Below are 19,459 nucleotides of genomic sequence, written 5' to 3'. Positions count from 1 at the left end.
TGACAGGCAGGCTTATGTTTGAAGTGGGGGGAGACAGTGTGAGGGTGTAGCATTGAGGACACACAGTATGGACGGGGAAGCAATATAAGCCACCTGTTCACCTGCCCCTAAGGTAAACATGTTCCAAAGACCATGTCCTGTTGGCTCTCTTTGTGCTCGGTGTGTTTTACAGTAGGCTGTGAGTGTCAGACAAACAGAGGCATATTTATCTTTGACATATTTATTAGGTTCATATCTGAATGTACAAGCTAAACTGACAACAGGTAACAGACACATTACTCTAAATGAAAAACAAAAAAAACAAAAAAAAAAAACCCCAGCATCAGTCCGCTTTACAAAAAAGGCATTTAACCACACGCCTGTTTTTCCCACCACTCCCCCACACATCTGCACACATGTGTCCAAATATAATAATAAGATAATGTGAGAAAAGTTTTCCTTTGAAATGGTCTCAGTGTAAGTAACAAGCAACTGCTAAGTAACAACTTAACACCCATTATTTCTCAAATAAAGTTTTGGGCACACACTGTACAATACAGCAGATACCCAAAGAGGTGAACAAGGCTAATGTGCAAACTTAATGGCACTAAGAGATGAATGTGATGTACCATTATGCATAACATGACAACATACCCGTAGCTATACTGCACACAAAACACTCTCAAAATGAAGGGACACACACACACGGCATCAGTCAAAAGCACTGCTTAGGTTTGGTGACAGATGGGATGACATATTCTGACCACGTGCACAACCCTGACAAAGACAACCCTATTTTTCTCTTTTAACCCTGACAATGAAGCAGTGCTAGCTCTGTGCAGTTCCACTTCAAACAGCTCAAAGCGCTGAACAGATAAAAGTAAAAAAAAAAAAAAAAAGGGAGGGGAGAGGGGCCTGTGATCTAAGACGAATCTTCAAAGTCTTTCTTCGACTTGTGGCATCCTCTCCTACAGCTAATTACTCCATCACATGATTCACAAAAGAAAAGCAAAAAGAGCAAGGGATCAAACAAAGGGTGCTTTAGACAAATCTAGACCTGTAAGACCACTGCAAGAACGGAGGCTACTTCACAGATATGAAACCCAGTTGTACACTGGTGGGAAGACACACTTTGGCAAAAAGCATTGAAGAAAAAAAATATCCTACATGACTCGTTCAAGCCAAACATTCCCGCCACTCTGAGGGAGGGAATTACATAGGGGCACTTAGTGCCACCAAATTAAAAAAACAAAACAAAAGTGCTTGTTGAAAAAGTGCATTTAAAATAATTACAACAATCTCAGAGAATCTTTCCTTAGGCATAAATGCAATTAAAGTCGACTCCTGCCCTGAGAAAGAGAGAGACGAGGAGAAAGATGAAAGTAAAGCATGACTGGCACACACAGATTTAAAAGGATAATTCAGGTATGTCACAACTTGGGTCATATTTTCTTACGTATTGTATTGTTTAATACAATCTGATTATGATTAGACTCGATTAAAGCAGTTAACAGTTTATAACAAGTTCAAATTTGATGGAGCGGGAAAGATGAGACAGCCAACTTAATGACATGCAACCCAAATGAGTGCTGATGGTGGCAATGCAACTAATGTTGAATTTCATTATTTTCAAGTTTTCCTCTGGAGTTCTTGGCCTCAAGCAGTCCTGTTGCACCTTTTCCTCTGTCTGTCCATTTCTTATACACATGCAGGAATGTGAGTAACGTTACACATTCCTGCCAGAGGCTGCAGACACTACACTACACCGATCAACAGGAAGAACAAGACTGCTAACAATGCAAGCAATGAGGATTTCAAATATCTAAAAATGAATCTGCATTGTAAACGCCGTACAGTAAAAGGAAATGCATTCAGCGCATTTCTTACAGCACAGTGTGTTTTGATGAATAACAATGAATATAAACCTAATATTCCCTTTACACAAAAACTCTTAGCTTTTTGTCTAACCAGTCATTTAAATTAGACAGTGTTGATTTATAAAAAAAATCAGAGCCTAATATGCTTCTGTTGATTTATTATTGCTCTAATATGTGTACACAAACGATATGATAAAAAGGTCAAAAATCGGCAGTTTAGGGATTATTTTATCGTTCGCTATTATTTTCTTCCCATAATTTGACTATTCAAATTATGTGAAAAGAGTTCAAAACTGATAAATGAGGATAAGGCCCAAGTTGCCATTAACATGAATTATCCTCAAAGTAAACAATATGGAAGACATAATGCAGACAACCAACTCGTATTCACAGCATGTGCACTGTTAAACTGCCACGTGGGAAGCATGTAGCAAAGAAACAAGAACTGATGCTGGCCTATTAACCAAAACACAGACATCATTATTGCCTCATTTTGACAGTACAACACACATACGATACACACGTTGCAATCTGCAAAACAACCGTCTTTCCATACACTGGATTTATTCCAAAAATAGATATGATGTTTATATATATACTGTTTACATTTATTTTACGTTTACAGATTACCAAGAATAGCCACAACCTAATACAGGTTCAAATTTCACAATATTACATTTAAACAGCTCTGAGGGTGGTATGACCTTGTATGTGCGCTGTCTTTTTTTTTTTGCATGTAGATATGGTTGTGTGCACATGTGTGTATGGCACTGTGTGTCTGCATGTGTGTTACACAGGTGTGCTTTCTTTGCATCAACATACCTCTCCTTTGACCTGAGAATGCACTCTGTACCTCAGACAGAGCTCAAACACACACGCCGGCACACACGTCTATACACATGGACACAACAGCACACACATACACACACCTCTAAACTACTTGAATCTGTCAGGAGGAAGTGATACACGAGTCTCCCAAATCAGTTGCTCCAAACTAACAAATAGAGAGCATTTAAGTGTCATGTGATCCAAGTAGATAAAAACTTACTTAACTGAGAAATGATCAGATAAAGTCACATATTTGCAATAATGACGTCTGCCTGGCACAAAGACTGAAGTGCTAAAGACAAAATGGCGGCTAGCTAGCTTTGCAAGCATCTTGGCGTTTGTAATCTTTGCTGAGTATATGAAGATTTCTTGCTCTCCTAGAAAAATCCACTGGGCTGTATTCATACCCAGACAGCAGACAGACTCAAATATTCTGAAATCCTGATGTTCAATTTAATAAAATGTCAAATTTCAGACGTGGGTGTTTTCTTAACATTAAAGTGCAGCTGGAATCTCTGCACATCCAAACTGATAAAGGGGTTTACATTTCCAAGTTTAATGGGAAGAAAATTCATCCTGAAAAAGTTCGTATGTAGCACAGTTTGGCTTTGGGGTGCCTGGCACAATGAAATGTTTTATAAAACACACATTTCTTTTTGAAGTGGTTCATTTGCAATGATGAAGGCGCATTACAGACATCAATAGTACCCAGAAAAAAAAAAAAAAAAAAATAGTACCCATGTGGAGATTTCTGGTATCCATTATAAATACGGTTTGAGCTCTGCACTAAGGATCTTCCATTCACTTACATGTCTTTCAGACAAAAACAAGGGCATTAAAGGACTGCTAACAGGAAGCAAAGGTGGCGTGGCTGTGTGTTGAATGATCAGGTACGAAGTGTGTTCCTGTACCACTTCCGTTAGGCCGGTCCATTAGCGGAGGACTGCATCTCTCTGTTAGGTAAAAATAAAAAGAGACAGAATTTAGATTTTAGTTTTATTTTCCACCACACACTGAGCGCTGACAGTGCCAAATATAATGGATGTGAGCTGACCTTTTGTTAAGTCCTGCCCCTCATGGTTACTGTTGCTGTGCATGTCACACTATAGCTAAGCCAATACACCTGCCCATTCATATTTGCTAATCAAGCTTGTTAGTTTGATTGTTAGTCCAAATATGGTAAATTCACCCCCCCCCCCAAAAAAAAAAAAAAAAAAAAAAAAAAAATTCTGAGGGTTTAAAACAAAGTCCAAAACCAGGTCAGGCGAGTTTGCTGGCCTATTAAGAACAGGGAAACCATGGTCCTTAAAGCAGGTACTGGTAGCTTTGGCACTGTGTGCAGGCGCCAAGTCCTGTTGGGAAATGAAATATGCATCTCTATAAAGTTGGTCAGCAGCAGGAAGCATGAAGTGCTCTAAAACTTCCTGGTAGACGGCTGTGTTGACCTTGGACCTCAGAAACCACAGTGGACCAACACCAGCAGATGACATGGTACCACAAACCATCACTGACTGGAAACTTTACACTGGACCTTAAGCAACCTGGATTCTGTGCCTCTCCTCTCTTCCTCCAGACTCTGGGACCTTGATTTCCAAAGGAAACGCAATATTTACTTTCATCAGAGAACATAACTTTGGAGCACTCAGCAGCAGTCCAGTCCTTTTTGTCTTTAGCCCAGGAGAGACACTTCTGACGCAGTCTCTTGTTCAAGAGTGGCTTGACACAAGGACTGCGACAGCTGAAACCCATGTCTTGCATACGTCTGTGCGTGGTGGTTTTTGAAGCACTGACTCCAGCTGCAGTCCACTCTTTGTGAATCTCCCCCACATTTTCGAATGGGTTTTGTTTCACAATCCTCTCCAGGGTGTGGTTATCCCTATTGCTTGTACACTTTTTTATAAGACATCTTTTCCTTCTCTTTGCCTCTCTATTAATGTGCTTGGACACAGAATGGCTTGTTCTCTGTGTCCAATATGGCATTAAAAAAGTAACACTGTTGCTGCAAATAAGATTTGAGAGCAATGCTGCAGAAAAATGTTAATCTTGCGAATTCCTGACCATCACAAGTGCACCATTCCTTGGCCTCTACAGTATGTGCTACTGTTTATTTATAGAATGGCAGCTGAACATTAGAGCTCTAAAAGTTTAAACTTAAATATAATTCTAATACTGTTCCTTGTGTCCTTTATTAGGTTATGGCCATCCCTTTAGTTTGTTGCCAGATCAAAGTGAAACAAAATTTATCAATTGAATAGATATTCTTGGTGATCAACAGCCTTCAAATTAAATAAACTGTATTTGATTTGCTGCACTGTAAAGGAGACTTGAAAGAAGATTAGAGCCAAGTACAAAACATTTATAAATTTTCTGCATCACCTACATGTAAATTCCTGTGACAATGTTATGCAGTTTGTTCTAACTTTACAGAGGAGATTCATTTGGTGCCTTTAGGAATGTACAGGTCAACAGGTTGCATGTATAAAACATATTCCAAAGACTATATATTTTGCACTTCTGTCATTTGTGTCTAAGAAAACAAATACATGCCATATACATATTTTAATTTGTTGTAACTATAATTTGGTTCCAGTAAAATCAATTTCATTTCAAAATTATTTATCTACTTAAATAAGACAGGTTATGGCCTATGCAATGCTACTGCATGTTCAGATGACAGAAACTAAATTAGCAACAAAATCTACCATTTCTGCAACTGTAAATCACAACAATCCTGTGAGTAATGAAATGGTTGATCCACAGATACAGCATTTTTCAGAGGTTGTTAGTCAGGTTTTATGACCCTTCAAAGCTTCTAACCACACCAAAAAGAAATACAGCCAATTAGAAATGACAGGTCACACCTGTGTTCTTGAGGACAGAAATGTGAGCAGGTGACTTGTCAAAGAACTCCTATTTAAAACAATGCTTTTAACAGGGATGAATCACTAATGTAATGTTTGGTGATCCTAGCCCTCCTCTATTCATCTGCATACAAAACACACAGATGCAAACTTACTGTGTGACAGCAGCTGACGGATTAGCTGAATCAGTGGTAACTGGGCTGGAACTGTTTCCATGTTTCTTTCCTTTTTCACCTTTGTCACTTTCTTTCTCATAAGTGAGCCCTTCTGCTGGCATATCACTGAAAAACAAAATCAAATAAGAATTATAGCTTTACCTAGGAAAACAGCCAGGTGATTGTCAACTGAACTGAATATTGTAGATGGTTCTTTCTGCTGCTGGCTTAACGTTTCCATCTGCTGTGGCCTCTGTCCCCACCGGCCATCGTGTTCAGAACAGGACTGATTTAACTTCAGCATGCTCATTGGTGCACTGTTAGTAACTTGCTAATGTACTGGTTTGTTAGGATGCTGCTAAATTGGACTGGTGGCAACTTTTGTTCATAGCATGCTGTCTGACAGACTGTTAATGGTGAGAACTCTTGGGGGGGGAAGGGGGGGGTCATTAACTTGAGAAATAATGTTATGACTGAAGAAAAAAAAAAAAAGAATTATCACATAACCACAATCAGCAGTAATACACTACTCTCATCTCATCATTATACTGAATTAAACAAGTAAGGTAACAAATATTCAACAACCTTTTTATTTCTAAAACGTACAATGAACTTTTGTGAGGTTTAGGAATATCAGTCATATTGAGAATACAGAGACTCTACAAGTCACCAGTACTGGGTTAGTGCATTTTCTTGTTTTATGAATAAAACCTGGCCTGAATTGTGTCATAAGGGGTTATTACTCCTCAACCTATTAAAAGCAACAAGCAAAACATATCCTAAATCCTTAACACAACTCCAGGAAGCATTCCACACTTCAGAACACAGGACCTCAAGCACAACATACCGTCTGACTGCAGGTCTGAATACTCTGGAGTCAAGTGGAGATGAGAAAGGAAGGAACAGACAGGAGGAGGAGGATTATCAGAAAAAAAAAAAGCAGAGAAGGGGGAAGTAAAATTGTACAGTGGGGCAAAGGGAAAGAAGGGCTTTATCAAAGTACTTGAAACTACAATAGGAGGGGGGGGACGCACTGCACCAAACAGAGCAGGAGCTCCTTATTTGCGTGTAAGAATTTGCACCTGGTGAAGACTGCCCTCTCATTTTTGGCGTCAACGGTGAGCCGGATGGTCTCCTTGCCAGCACCTGTGGTGATGGTCTCTGTGGTGACCGTCTCACTGGATGTAGACTGTGTCTTGCCTTCTTCCTCATCGCTATCAGAACTGCTGGAGGAGGAGCTGTCTGATGCCACTAGTGGTGCTTTTCTTGCCACGCAAACACTCCATACACACGCTGTCGAGATTGAGAAAAAAGAGACAGTCTGTAACTTTGACGCATTGTTATCTGAAAAGTTTACCTGTCACAAAGGTAAGCAATTGACTAATAGTGATATTATGGGCCTTCTGCCACATTATATGCCATGTTTGTGATGTTGCCTATGCAGCTGAAAGTAAATGACCTGCCTGTGGACATTGGAGACTAGAGGTCTTTCTAAGGTGTTGTCATTTTTGCCATTTCCATAATTTATATTATCAGTTTGAGTTAAGCGTTACTAAATATTTATATTGTCTATTATGAGTGAATAATTATGAAGCTACTTACGGTTTTGGTTTGGTTTGGGGATGTCTGATCCACTGAGCTCTGAGTCCACAGGAGAGCTGCATCTTGGGCCTGTTTCAGAGCTGCTAGACATAAGTCATACAGATAAGAATACATACAGAGTGACTGTGAAACTAATGACAGATGCATTAATGTTAGCTAATTAAGGGATATTAGCATCACCTTTGTTTTGACGGTAAAGAATATCTTGTCTCCTTCACCTCCCAAAGAATCAACTCATCCAGCTCAAAAATCCATAGAACAGTAACATATTCTCCAGGAGATACACTATACTGCCAAAATTATTCACTCACCCATCCAATCATTGAATCCAATCACTTCCATGGCCACAGGTGTATAAACCAAGCACCCTAGGCATGCAAACTGCTTCTACAAACATTTGTGAAAGAATGGGTCACTCTCAGGAGCTCAGTGAATTCCAGCGTGGTACTGTGATAGGATGCCATCCGCGCAACAAGTCCAGTTGTGAAATTTCCTCGCTACTAAATACTGTATTATGCAGTCAGCTGTTAGTGGTATTGTTACAGAGTGAAAGGGATTGGGAATGACAGCAACTCAGCCACAAAGTGGGAGGCCACATCAAATCACAAAGCGGGGTCAGCAGATGCTGAGGCGCATAATGTGCAAAGGTCACCAATTTTCTGCAGTCAATTGCTACAGACCCAAATTTTACAGGCCGGCGTGATCATATGACTTGGGGGTGTGGGTGTCTCAGTATTGAACGTATGACTGGGGGTGGGGGTCAAAGTGCATAAAGCAAGGTCCATAAAGACATGGATAAGTGAGTTTAATGTGGAAGAACTTGACAGACTTTACATTTTTATTCTGGGTTTTATGTACTTTTCCAGTGAAAATTACTTATGCCTTTTTAATTGTAGGAAAAAAGACAATTAGGCTAAATTATAGTTTCCTTTAAATAAAGTATTTATTTATTTGTTTTTTGCATTTTTTGGCCACAGCGGCTTTTTAGGAGCAGTGGAGGGAGACAGGAAATGGGGGAAAGATACAGGGGAAGACACACGGGCAAATTGGCAACAGGTCGGGACACGAACCTGGGCCACCCGCACCGAAACGCGGCATATGTATGTGGTCGCCGGCTTCACCACTAAGCCACCCAGGGGGCCCAAGTAGTTTTTTCAACCATCATCAAATATATAATTACTATAATTGCCAGAGTTAAAAATTGTTAAAGGGGCACTCCAAAATGATCATTTGTATAATATAATAACAGTTTTTATCAAAAAGATTTCAGATTCTCTTAAACAAATTCTTAAATTAGGTCTCCATAAATATAAAGAGCCCAAACTCACCAACAGAAAGGCTGGAAGTCAGTGAACTTGGCCCATCCCTTCTCCTCAGCCTCTGTTGCAGCTGGTTGAGAAACTGGAGCGTCCCAAGTTGAGAAGCCCGCGCCTGCTGCAGGAGCCTTTGAATTTACCTCTCCAAAATCTGCTACCCAGCCTGCACCTAAAAAAAAAGAAAAAAAGAAAAAGAAAAGCGCAATACATATGCAACATGTGACACTTTGTCAAAACATGCTTTAGTCCTAAAATACAACTAGGGCAAAACAATTATGCATGATTACACGATATATCATATCTCACTCGTAGTTGCCTCAGTCTGGTCCTGACTTGCAAAAGGGTCCAGCTCATCTTTAGGGTCTTCACCGTCATCAGAGTCTGAGTCTGCTGTTCTGCTGGAGCTCTCAGAAGCTGCTGTCATGTCACAGCTCTTACTGGATGCTTGGCTTTGGGAGGACTGTGACCCACCAAACCTCAAAATATATGAAATTTGCACTGAGTACAAAACTTTATTCATCATTTTGAAACAAAATTGTAAAAATAAAGATACTGAAAAAATCTTTTTTCAAAACTATGTGCTTACCTGTTACGGGACTTGACTTGTGTTGCATAGTTAATCTCCTTCTCCTCCCAGATGTCCTCCTCCTCATCATCAAAGGGCTGAATCCTCTCTTTGGAACAAGCCTCAAACACAGCTGTGTTAGCCTGCAAAATACAAAACCCTTAGCTCTTCTTGCACCCCAACTCAACCATTTTTTCCTGACCCTTTTGTGGCTATGTAGAAAAATAGACTATCTTTAAGAAAGAAATAAACCTGACAATACGTACCAAAAAAAAAACAAAAAAAACCCTTTAAATCAACTCACACTGTCATGGCCAGCATCAATATTGATATTAATCTCTGCTATCCGATCAAAGGTTGCCCTGCAAAAAGAAGCAGGATTCACACCCTCAGCATACACAACTGAAATGATACACCACTGGAGAAAAATGTCAGCTAATTTACCCAATGCTGTCATCATGATCAGTGAACTCCTCATCATTGAAGCCAAACTGATCCACAAAGTTAGCTGTCATCTGCTGGATCTGGTAGTCTGAAAAGGCCTAAAAGCAGATCATAATAAATATAATTGCAACAACAGCTCATAAGAGGAGCCACAAATATTTTAAATGTGTGCTTATGTTTAATACCTGCTGTACTGTCAGTTCTTTGGGGAAGGGACTCTCCATATCATCCTCTGAGGAAGGACGAGGGTTTCCAGTGCCAACCTTAACATTGAAACACCAAGACTAGTGCAATACTTAAAGTCTGAATGTGTGTGTAATGAAAAACAGCCTCTTAATACTGCAGTGCACGAGTTAGGATTTACCAAGTCTATGGTGTTCTTCCTGTTAGTCTCAGATAGTGTTTGGTCCACAAAGGTTTCCCACCGCCCTCTGTAGTCTTCTGGCAGCTCTACATGCAAACACGTAACAGCAGCATTATGAAAGCAATACTCTAGTTTGATGTAAATTGTGATAATTACTGCTTTCTTGCACACAGGAATGAATCCATGTGTCCACACACACACACACACACACACACACACACACACACACACACACACACACACACACACACACCGGCGATGAGGCTACTGATCTGGGTGTGAACCGGGCCTTTCTCCAGATTGTGAACCACTGTGTTGGCAATCCTGGTCAGATGCCCCATGTAACCTCGTCTCATACCACCATCTGACCTGAACAAATAGGTATCACACTTAGAGAAACTCAGATTTCTGCCGATTACCAGAACATCATGTAAAGATCTCATAGTTCCTTACTGAATTTTATCATTTTCTTCCCAAGCCTCCAGAATCCTCTGGACAAGGTGGCAGTGCTGAAACAACTTGGAAGACACAACCATAGTCGTTCAGGTGTTTGTTTTTATGCCCAAAGAGATGCCACATTGGCTATTCCAGTAGATCAATTAATGTAATTTGTCTTTTTATGTAAACTGACCCCAGGAAGAATAGCTGATGCAGCATGCTGCTGATGCTAATGGGGATGTCAATAAACATAAACATAAACCCTTTACTTATACAGCAGAGACACTCACATGAGTCACCATTAAGTTATGTGCAGAGTTTTCAGATGTGTCTGATGGTTCAGAAGTCGGGGTCTCAGTCAAATCCTGCTCTTGTGATGTATCTTGATTAGGCTTGAATTTTTCCTGGGTACCCAAGCCAGGCTGAAGTCTCATTTCATGGGCACAGGGCCGGACAATAGCAGCAACGCAAAGCTCCACTTGGAGATGCAGAAAGTTATTCCAGGTGTACTTGAAGAACAAGTCCTGAAAAGGGCATGTATTTCCCAAAGGGGCATTTAACATGTTTGAAACACATATGATTTTAGCAGCATAAATACTCTGGAACTGTCAAAAATACAGCTCATTGTCTCACCAGAAGGAGGTTCAGTGTATTGAGTCTGCAGAGTTCTTGTGCTACGACTGCGTGGCTAGCAGAGCTGGTGTAAAGCAGAGAGGCCACTAGTCTTGCTACGTGCAAACGTGTATTCCCCAGTGGTTCCTCTAGCACACCCAAAGTGGTCAGCATAGGCTCTCGCTAAAAAATACACAGATAAAGGTCTGAAAAATTTTGGGAAACATGGTCTTTGCTTTGTTATACAGATCCAACTACTGTATGTAAGACCCTGTCACACTGACGCAAAGAGTCCTGCAAGAAGACTGTGAATGAGCGACCGCAAGCAATCCACAGAAACTTACAGCGGATGGGAAATGTAAATGATCGATATTGTGCACATTGTGTGCACTGCGCGCGCATCGCGTGACCTGATGCTGTGTGACACATGTGGAACATGTGCAAATTACGGAAAATTCTGTGAAGAGGTGGAGGACATGCATGTGCAGATGGCAGACGTTTGCAGAGCACTGATATGCTTAACGTGTGCTGTGGCTGAGAGTGGATCACTGTGTTGGTAGAAAGTACTGACGGTGGATGTGGCGGAGTGAACATGGCATCCGCTGCTCGTCAGCACCAAAAATCATCACGGATGTTCACGGAAGGGCTATAAAAAGGGCTGAACTATACAGGGAATTTATGGATTTTCCATAAAAAATAAAATCCATTCATTAATCAGTGTAGTATGCTATCCCACTATCTTAAGCTAGAACAGGTTTTGTCCTGTAGAAATGTTTTTTGAGAAACAGCAAGAAAAACAGAATTATGTCAAAAAAGGTGACACCGACTGCCTTTACTGTAAGTAGACCAACTGAGTTTGTTATCTGACTTCCTGAAGGTCCATTCTAAGCCATGAAAAATCCCATACAACAATCATAAAGACCTGCAAGTGACTATATAATCATACATCACATGTAACTTTATGTACCTTGGGCGGCTCCAGAAGTAGCTGGTGGAAGTGTATCAGGTGTGGCTGGATGGCCAACAAAATACTGCTGTTAACAGTGTAGCTTCTCTCAAATCCCTGAGCATCCATTACACCATCCACCCTGTCATAAAGACAGGAAGAACAAAACAAAAACAAACAGAAATTGGAGGTTTGGAGGTTTAATAACTAGGGATATAAAATAAACTTCACTTAAGGCTTAGAAAACAATAAAAGCCCACTAGCTAAATGAAAAAGGTCATTAGTGATATTTGTAAAGAAAAACTTAACCAGATTAGTTTCACACTGTTAAAAATTGTTCGCTGTTTCTCACTTACACAGGCCTCCTGATTTCCAGTAAAGTCAGAAGAACCTGAATCCCGTTGACAATACAGCTCTCAGTTCTCTCTCCTGAGAACATATTCTGCAATAGCTGCTCCACACACTCCTGTCTGTACAAACAAAACAGAGTTTGTTAGTCCCTTCGCATCCTGTTACGAGAGTGTAAACACATGTATGTGCAGCTCTCTGGCTTACGATTCAAGCACAGCCAGCAGTGGGTCAGGCTGTGAAATCTCTTGGAGCTGACTGGCCTGGTCTCTGCTCAGACGAATGATGTCGCACAAAGTCTGCGATGCATTGGACTGCCTCTGTGTAAAACAAACCAACAACAATCACATCTGGACATTCAGCATTGTAAACAGCTTAGAGTTTGTGAGCAGCAGTGATTTTAAATTTGAAAAAAATAAATTAATAAAATGATACTGGTTAATTTAAAAACAATAAAATTCTCCAGTACCTCATCATCTCTCTCAGGGTGAATGAGCTCTATGAGCCTCTGGGCCAGTTTCTGTTCATTGAGCCACTGTTGAGAAAAATATTAAATTATAGTTACACAGAAAATCACCATGAAAAAAAGTGCAAAAAAAAAAAAACAAAAGAACAAAACACATTTATGTAAAATTCTGAATCTGGGTGTATTTGTCTCATACAGTTAGAGTTTCAAGTCGTAGCGGTGGTGGCTCCACACAGCTGATAAGGCGTAGAAGCACATCCATCATGGCAGATGTGTCAATATGCTTCAGGACCAAGGAAAGGAATCCATCCTTCTTTTGCAGGAAACTAATCACCTAAACAGTACAGAAAGCAGGGAAAATCACTATTAAATAAAACAGAAAACTGAAGAATGGGACAAGGACCTTAATGTCAACAAGTTATATTATTTCTTAGATATATTCATGCTGGATACGCATGACATTATTTCACAAAAGACACATTGCCATTCAGCTTTTGAATTTGCCAGGGCATTGAGCAATACAACTTGAATTGCATTCCACTCCAAAATTGTGGGTGATAGAACGTAGTACAAAGGCAGATATTTCAAAACCTGCCCACAAGCAAATACAAATTATTGTACAACACAAATGTTTCTACTACACCATCATCACTGCGCAATACTAGTTCAGCTTCAAGCTGACAACAACAATAACTGCTAGTCAATTCATTATAAGCAGCTATATCAAGTGGCTGTCCCTCATGAGATAGGTGTCCTTAGAGATGCCTTACTGAAAGTCTCAAAAAAGCCACTTAGCAAACAAGTGTGAGAAGTGAGCTTCTGTCCACACACACACAAAAAAATATATATGAAATGTTGGAGTAAGAAAAACTTGATTTCCTTATGTTTTAGTTGGCTTAGTATCAATGTTGGTCTGAAATGGATGACAATATCATCTGCAAAAACCAGTCCAGGCATTAATTTATGAGTTAAATTGTCTGTTATTTCAGGGGGGACCTCTGAAATAATTTCCCCTCTGAAACAAGAACAGCAATACTAAATGTCTCAACAGGACCATTTTTGTTAAATAAACAGGCAATCTTGCATTGAAATCATCAGCTCTGACGTTAAACAGGTAAAACCTAAACCACGCAGATGGCTTTGCATATTGGCACTTCAAGAGAAACAGAATTTTAGAACAATCTTGGGTGAAAGGATATTTTTGGAGTATTTTCCATTAACTTGCCTCAGACTTAAATTAAATCATAACATCACAAAAATGTAGCTGTCATCTTTAGTAAGCATGCCCTTTTGATGTAGCAGTGTGTGCATTTGTGTGTGCACGCGCGTGTGTATTACCTGTTCAGTCTTCCGTGTGATGAGGTTCCCAATTGTTTTGCTAAAGAAAGATGCCAGGAGGGGGTTAAGTGGGGATGGCTGCTCCAGGAAGGCATACAAACTATCCAGCAGTGGCTCCTCATTACCCAGCTTATCATTGATCACTCCCACATCACTTGTCAGCAGCTCACATGCTATATTTGGATACCTGTCATAAATGACATGAAAATATATTGCAGTAAAATGGTGGAGGAACAAAATTATTAACACATTTTTAACTTTAAGGAAAAGTAAAACAAGCTAAAAATGATCTGGACAGGTCTTTCACTGGTTGGCTGTAAAGGAGGCAATTAAGTAGTTTTGCTACCATATTTTTCAGACTATAAGGTGCACTTAAAATCCTTAAATTTTCTTAAAAATCGGCAGTGCGCTTTATAATCCGGTGCGCCTTATGTATGAATTCTTGTTGTGCTTACTGACCTCGAACCAATTTTATGTGGTACACTGCGCTCAACAATCTTTCAAAATGTTTTAGTGTAACTTTGGTAAGGGACGCTTCAGAAATATCGACATTTTCCAGAGCGTACAAAGCATACGACAGGGGGGTAACACCCAGCGTACGCTTTTCAAATAGTTGAGCGCTGCCGTCTGATTGCCAATGGCCGAGGCATCCACACCACTGCACCATTGCGTGGTCTGCAGCGATATGGTCTCAGGTCTGGCGGATCAGTTCAAAGGCCTCATTGAATTCTCTAAAATAGTCCATCATAGATTCACAAAATGACTCTACTGATGATATTAGACAGGAACAAGCTGAGTGCGGCGCAGCAGGTGTGTAAACCGTACGAAGTGAACTGCAGAAAACGATGATGGATTTGGCCTATTTTCATCTATACTGGTTCGTATATTTGTGCGTAATCTGGCGATTGGCGGCCGGCACTGTTGCCAACTTTCGTGCAACAAAACTCACTGTTGGCTGTCTCAAAAATCGCTAGAAGTTGCAAAAGGATGAATCGAGGTCTGGGGGTATATGTGCTGTCCCCCTCAGTGCCAAAGAGAGGTCCAGGCGACACCACAGTGTATGAAGGGATGCAGTACAAGCGCTGTATGTACACAAAACATGGTGACAGAGGAGTTTTCAGGTTTCTGGTGTTGTGCCTTTTTTTTTTTTTTTTTTTTTGCTTATATCGGTAAATATACTGGTGCACAGGATTTGTGAAGGGCTTATATATAAAATGAAGAAATGACTTGTTCTTACCCTCATTAATAAAGAATATATTGCAGCGTCTGTTAAGACGTTGAAGAAGATGGCAAGAGATTGCCAGCAAAAGTTGCCCTTTTATTAACAATTAAATTGTTGCCATGTGCCACAACCAAAACAAAACAGTAACAACAATGAGACTGACTCAGACAATGACGAGAGGGAACCTGGCATGCTTGATGCCGAAATCGCCCAACTGTTCAAGTCAGACACTGAAGATGAGGAATTTGATAGATTTGTGGAAGATGAATGATTTAAAGTGTGAGTGTGAGTGTATTTTTCTGTATTCTGAGTTATTGTGAATGAGTTGAATAAAGTTCAACTTACCTGACGCTTTTGTTTCGCTCTAAATATGTTTTATCATGCGCCTTATGTATGAAAGTAGACCCGTTCATTGATAGTGCGCCTTATAATGTGGTGCGCCTTATGGTCCGCAAAATATGGTAATTTAAAGAAATGATCTGAAAGGTTTTTTTTTTTTTGTGGAATCAAGAATTTTTTTTAACAAATCTAAATCCTCTTAAACTTCAGGCTCTACTACAAAGTGGCAGGTAACAGACATAATGTAATGCAGCACCAGCAATATATTTTTCCCCTGAATACAATGCACTACATCAGAATATTCTACACAACAGCACCTACTTGAAGCGCTTTGTCTCCTCTACACCAGTAGGAGGCTCTGTGGTTATCAATCGAACCAGCTCCTGCATGCTCTGGTCCTGGCACAAGAACATGAGAAGCCTACAAGCCCACCACCATGACATAAGAAGCAAAATTTAGTAAACGCATTACACCAAAAGTGATTGAATACATGAAATGTGATAACAATTTTAGTCTGCTGGTGCAGATACACCAAATCAAACATTAAACATACCTCCTGTTTTGGGCCTTGCACTCCTGCAGCACATCCTCCTCATCCATGAGCTCAGTGAGGGTGACATCCTCCTTGTCCAGTAAAGCCTCCAGATGAGAAGATGTGTGTAAATCAAACTTCCAAAACATGGCTGACGTCACCGTAACATACACTCTGCTGTGAAGCAAAAGAGGATGTGGCACAGAGATCACAGGATGATGTAGCAAGCATGCAAGTTAATTTTAGATACAGTTATGCATTTATGAATGCTCTTACATTTGGACAAGGAGATGTATACTTAGTTGGATCTTGCTAAAGAGCCATTTGCCTGCGTGACCTGCACATCAGAGAAGACCTTCAGATTATTATAGTGAAGATGGAAACACACCCACTTTACTCATTCTAACACCAAACACCCAAACCCAGCAGAGACTGCCTTCAACCTGATAAGAAATAAATAAACAATAAATCTTAGAGAATCATTTATGAGAATATCTCATCTGCCTTCTTTAGAGCCAGATGAATGGCTGAAAGCAGGCTAAGTGCTGAGAAGAGTCTTGCTCTCCTCTCTGGAAAAAACAGGAAGCAATGCATTTGTAACTGAATTACTGCTGTTCATCTGCGTATTACCATTAACCAGTTTGCTTTGGGAACGGACTCACACATGCACTTGCATCAACAAATAATGACTACACATAAGAAAGATGCACACCGACACTCTGGTGACAGAAATGCCTGAGTATGGGGGTCTTATTAGCTGGCGAACTTGCTGTGTTACTGTTAATGGCCAATGGTGTTAAGGGTTTTAATGTTCACCTTTAGTGTACCCCCGCCCCAAACAAACCAAATCAGACCACACTCTGGACAAAGGCTCCATCACGAGTCCATTATCTATTAGATGAAACATGTTTGCACACAAAGTCTCGTCAACACGAAAAAACAAGAGGGGTTTTATATCGTTTTATAGAACGATATATGGCTGGAAATAACTCACTCATATCTAGGCACCATCAAAACTAATTGCATAATATTAGCGATCTCTGAGTACGCCACCTTTGTGTACACATCCCTAGAACAAACACGCTGGGGCTAAACAGGTGTCTCGGGAACCTGGTTTTACAGATTCGTCATTGCTATTTGTGGAGTTTTAAATTTAATACAACAGCACAACCACGACAGGCCTGTCAGACGTCCTAAGAGCAGCTGTAGACGGTTACTGTTAGCTATTAGCGGATTTTAGTTATAACAGGGTAACAGTCATATCAGTGTGCACCCGTGTTAGATAGCTTGTCCAATGCATTTAACTTTATCTCCTTTATCGCTGTCTCCAGTCCTTAACCACTTTCACTTACCTCGCCAGCAGATCGTAAACCAGCCAGCTAGCAAAACAATGCCCCTCTCACGTTGCTAACATCCCCCAAACTGTTTCTTACCGGTGCGGCATTTAGATTAAAGCTAATATAGGTCAGTAATTTATCGCCGTTGAGGGACTAGGTGGTCGGACGACGCTGCTCCTGATTCAGACCTAGCTTGAAGTTACCGTCTTCCGACCGCTTGACAGCGTGACAGTCAGCAAGGCTTTACGTTAGGCTACACATTTGCCTCTCAAAAGACATTCCAGCGTTACCTTTGAGCCATTACTTTATCTGTCTACATCTGCATGCTGAACGGCAACTCGGCGACTTTGGCTGTCAGGTCACCCGGAGGCCCATTGCAGTCTATGCGGGGCTGCGCTGTTAGCTTAACGATACTACCCTTTCCCGGTTGCAATGTCATTTACACAGCCGTGTAACTCAGTGGCTAGTCCTGCTGGGGAGCTGTGTTGACACGGTGTAAATTATTATTCAGGAGTCAAGGACCAAATGAAAAAAAAAGAAAAAATAGTCAGGTTTCGAAATCAAAATGGCGACTACCTAAAACCTAAACGTAATCAAAAAGTTCGTGCTGTCCATCAACTGTGTAAACATACAGTAAGTCCATATTTATCTGCAGTTATCAAGCACTGCAGTAACATTTAACATTCACAGCCATACTCTCAAACATTTTATTTTTCTTTATGAAAACAAACAAACGCCACGCTAAAGTTTTAAACTGCCCAAAATAACGCACACATGCACATTTATTTACTACTGCAGGGAATTGTACTCGCACAGTAGAGCACTGTCAAGTGTAGGGACTGTCCTTATGTTTCTGGCTAGATTTTTACGCAAAGTCACATCTGAACATATCAATAACCCCCTGCTGTACCCGAACATGATTTCCTACTGTGCAAGGTTACAGAGATTATGTTGTAGGTCTGCAAATTCATTAATTATATTTTAACTCCACCTGCAATGTTAGTACAGCTGTGTATCACAGGGTGGAGCCACTATTTATATTTTTTTCCTGTGTGTTTGCTCGTTTCAGTTTAGGTTTTATTGGTGAAAAATATTTAATTTAGCTTTAGTCACTGTAGGTACATTGATCTTTAATTTATTATAATAATAATGAGGCCTCATACATATACTTAAACAGACTGAATTGCAAATAAAGACCTCCCTCTAAAAAGAGCCTGCTATATTTTGCTGTTTAAGTAAGAAAAAACCGCAACTGCACACTGATCAGTCTATGCTGCAGTGCAGGGCAGCAAATGTAGAAACTCAAATGGGCAGTTGCTTTTATATTTACCATACCACTGCACGGACTGGCTTATGCATGGCTATAGAATGAGATAAATATACAGTAGAAAGGGGGGGTTCTGCATTGTGTCAGCTGAAAGACTAAGCGGTCAGCTTGCGGTTTCCTTCTTGTTATGCAGGCATTCATTCCTGTACCAAAGCTCATGTTTTCAGTTCCTTTGTGCAGTGTACACCAGAAGTTCTTTTTTGCTTGCCATTTCTTGTGTATGTTTATTTCTTTGCTTCTGTTGCTCCTGTGCAACAGTGAAAGCATTGATTTCTGTTGCAAATATTAAACATCTTTTAAAGAAATAAATAAATCTTTATGGGGGCTTACACCCAAGATTTAAGACTAGTAAAAGCAGGTCTGGACCAACTGTGTTCATCATGCCCAAGTTATATTAAAGTACTAGGCGTATGCTCAGCTTCAATAAAGACTGCAACATAGAGCTGTTGGACATGGTGATATTAAGGTATACTCAAATTAAAATACCAGATGCTTCAAAGTTATACTTGAGTTTTTAAGATTTACCTAGTCCAGAAAACTTCTCTTCAGGGGGCAGGGACACA

General features: G+C 40.3%; 1 protein-coding gene across 4 annotated transcripts; it reads right to left on the bottom strand.

The window, feature by feature from the left end:
- Positions 1-204: 204 nt before the first annotated feature.
- Positions 205-18,137, bottom strand: LOC115781191 (serine/threonine-protein phosphatase 6 regulatory subunit 2-like). Of its 4 annotated transcripts, XM_030730699.1 has the most exons (26): positions 17,860-18,137; positions 16,509-16,569; positions 16,254-16,409; positions 16,022-16,120; positions 14,140-14,326; positions 12,998-13,135; positions 12,805-12,870; positions 12,543-12,655; positions 12,344-12,457; positions 12,009-12,129; positions 11,063-11,224; positions 10,720-10,953; positions 10,445-10,509; positions 10,245-10,360; positions 9,992-10,077; positions 9,813-9,890; positions 9,628-9,725; positions 9,488-9,545; positions 9,205-9,326; positions 8,925-9,094; positions 8,631-8,787; positions 7,303-7,385; positions 6,783-6,993; positions 5,701-5,826; positions 3,564-3,637; positions 205-3,026 (listed from the first exon to the last, which is right to left on the bottom strand). In XM_030730699.1, the coding sequence occupies exons 3-25, from the start codon at positions 16,379-16,381 to the stop codon at positions 3,604-3,606; spliced, it is 2,766 nt and encodes a 921-aa protein (XP_030586559.1). In that variant the 5' UTR covers positions 16,382-16,409; positions 16,509-16,569; positions 17,860-18,137; the 3' UTR covers positions 205-3,026; positions 3,564-3,603. The 4 variants fall into 4 exon arrangements, with proteins under 4 accessions (XP_030586559.1, XP_030586556.1, XP_030586560.1 ...); XM_030730696.1 differs by having other exon boundaries at positions 205-3,637; positions 17,860-18,136; XM_030730700.1 differs by having other exon boundaries at positions 205-3,637; positions 7,303-7,382; positions 17,860-18,136.
- Positions 18,138-19,459: the final 1,322 nt, after the last annotated feature.

The sequence above is a fragment of the Archocentrus centrarchus genome, chromosome 6, assembly GCF_007364275.1.
Source record: "Archocentrus centrarchus isolate MPI-CPG fArcCen1 chromosome 6, fArcCen1, whole genome shotgun sequence".
Lineage (NCBI taxonomy): Eukaryota > Metazoa > Chordata > Actinopteri > Cichliformes > Cichlidae > Archocentrus > Archocentrus centrarchus.
Note: the sequence above shows the minus strand (reverse complement) of the source record. Positions and strands in the feature narration are given on the sequence as shown.

Coding starts and splice junctions, on each gene's coding strand:
- LOC115781191 (XM_030730699.1), bottom strand. CDS start 16,381: ATGTTTTGGAAGTTTGATTTACACACATCTTCTCATCTGGAGGCTTTA. Junction 9,546..9,627: donor GATCATGATGACAGCATTGG/GTAAATTAGCTG, acceptor TTCTTTTTGCAG/GGCAACCTTTGATCGGATAG. Junction 6,994..7,302: donor CCCCAAACCAAACCAAAACC/GTAAGTAGCTTC, acceptor CAATCTCGACAG/CGTGTGTATGGAGTGTTTGC.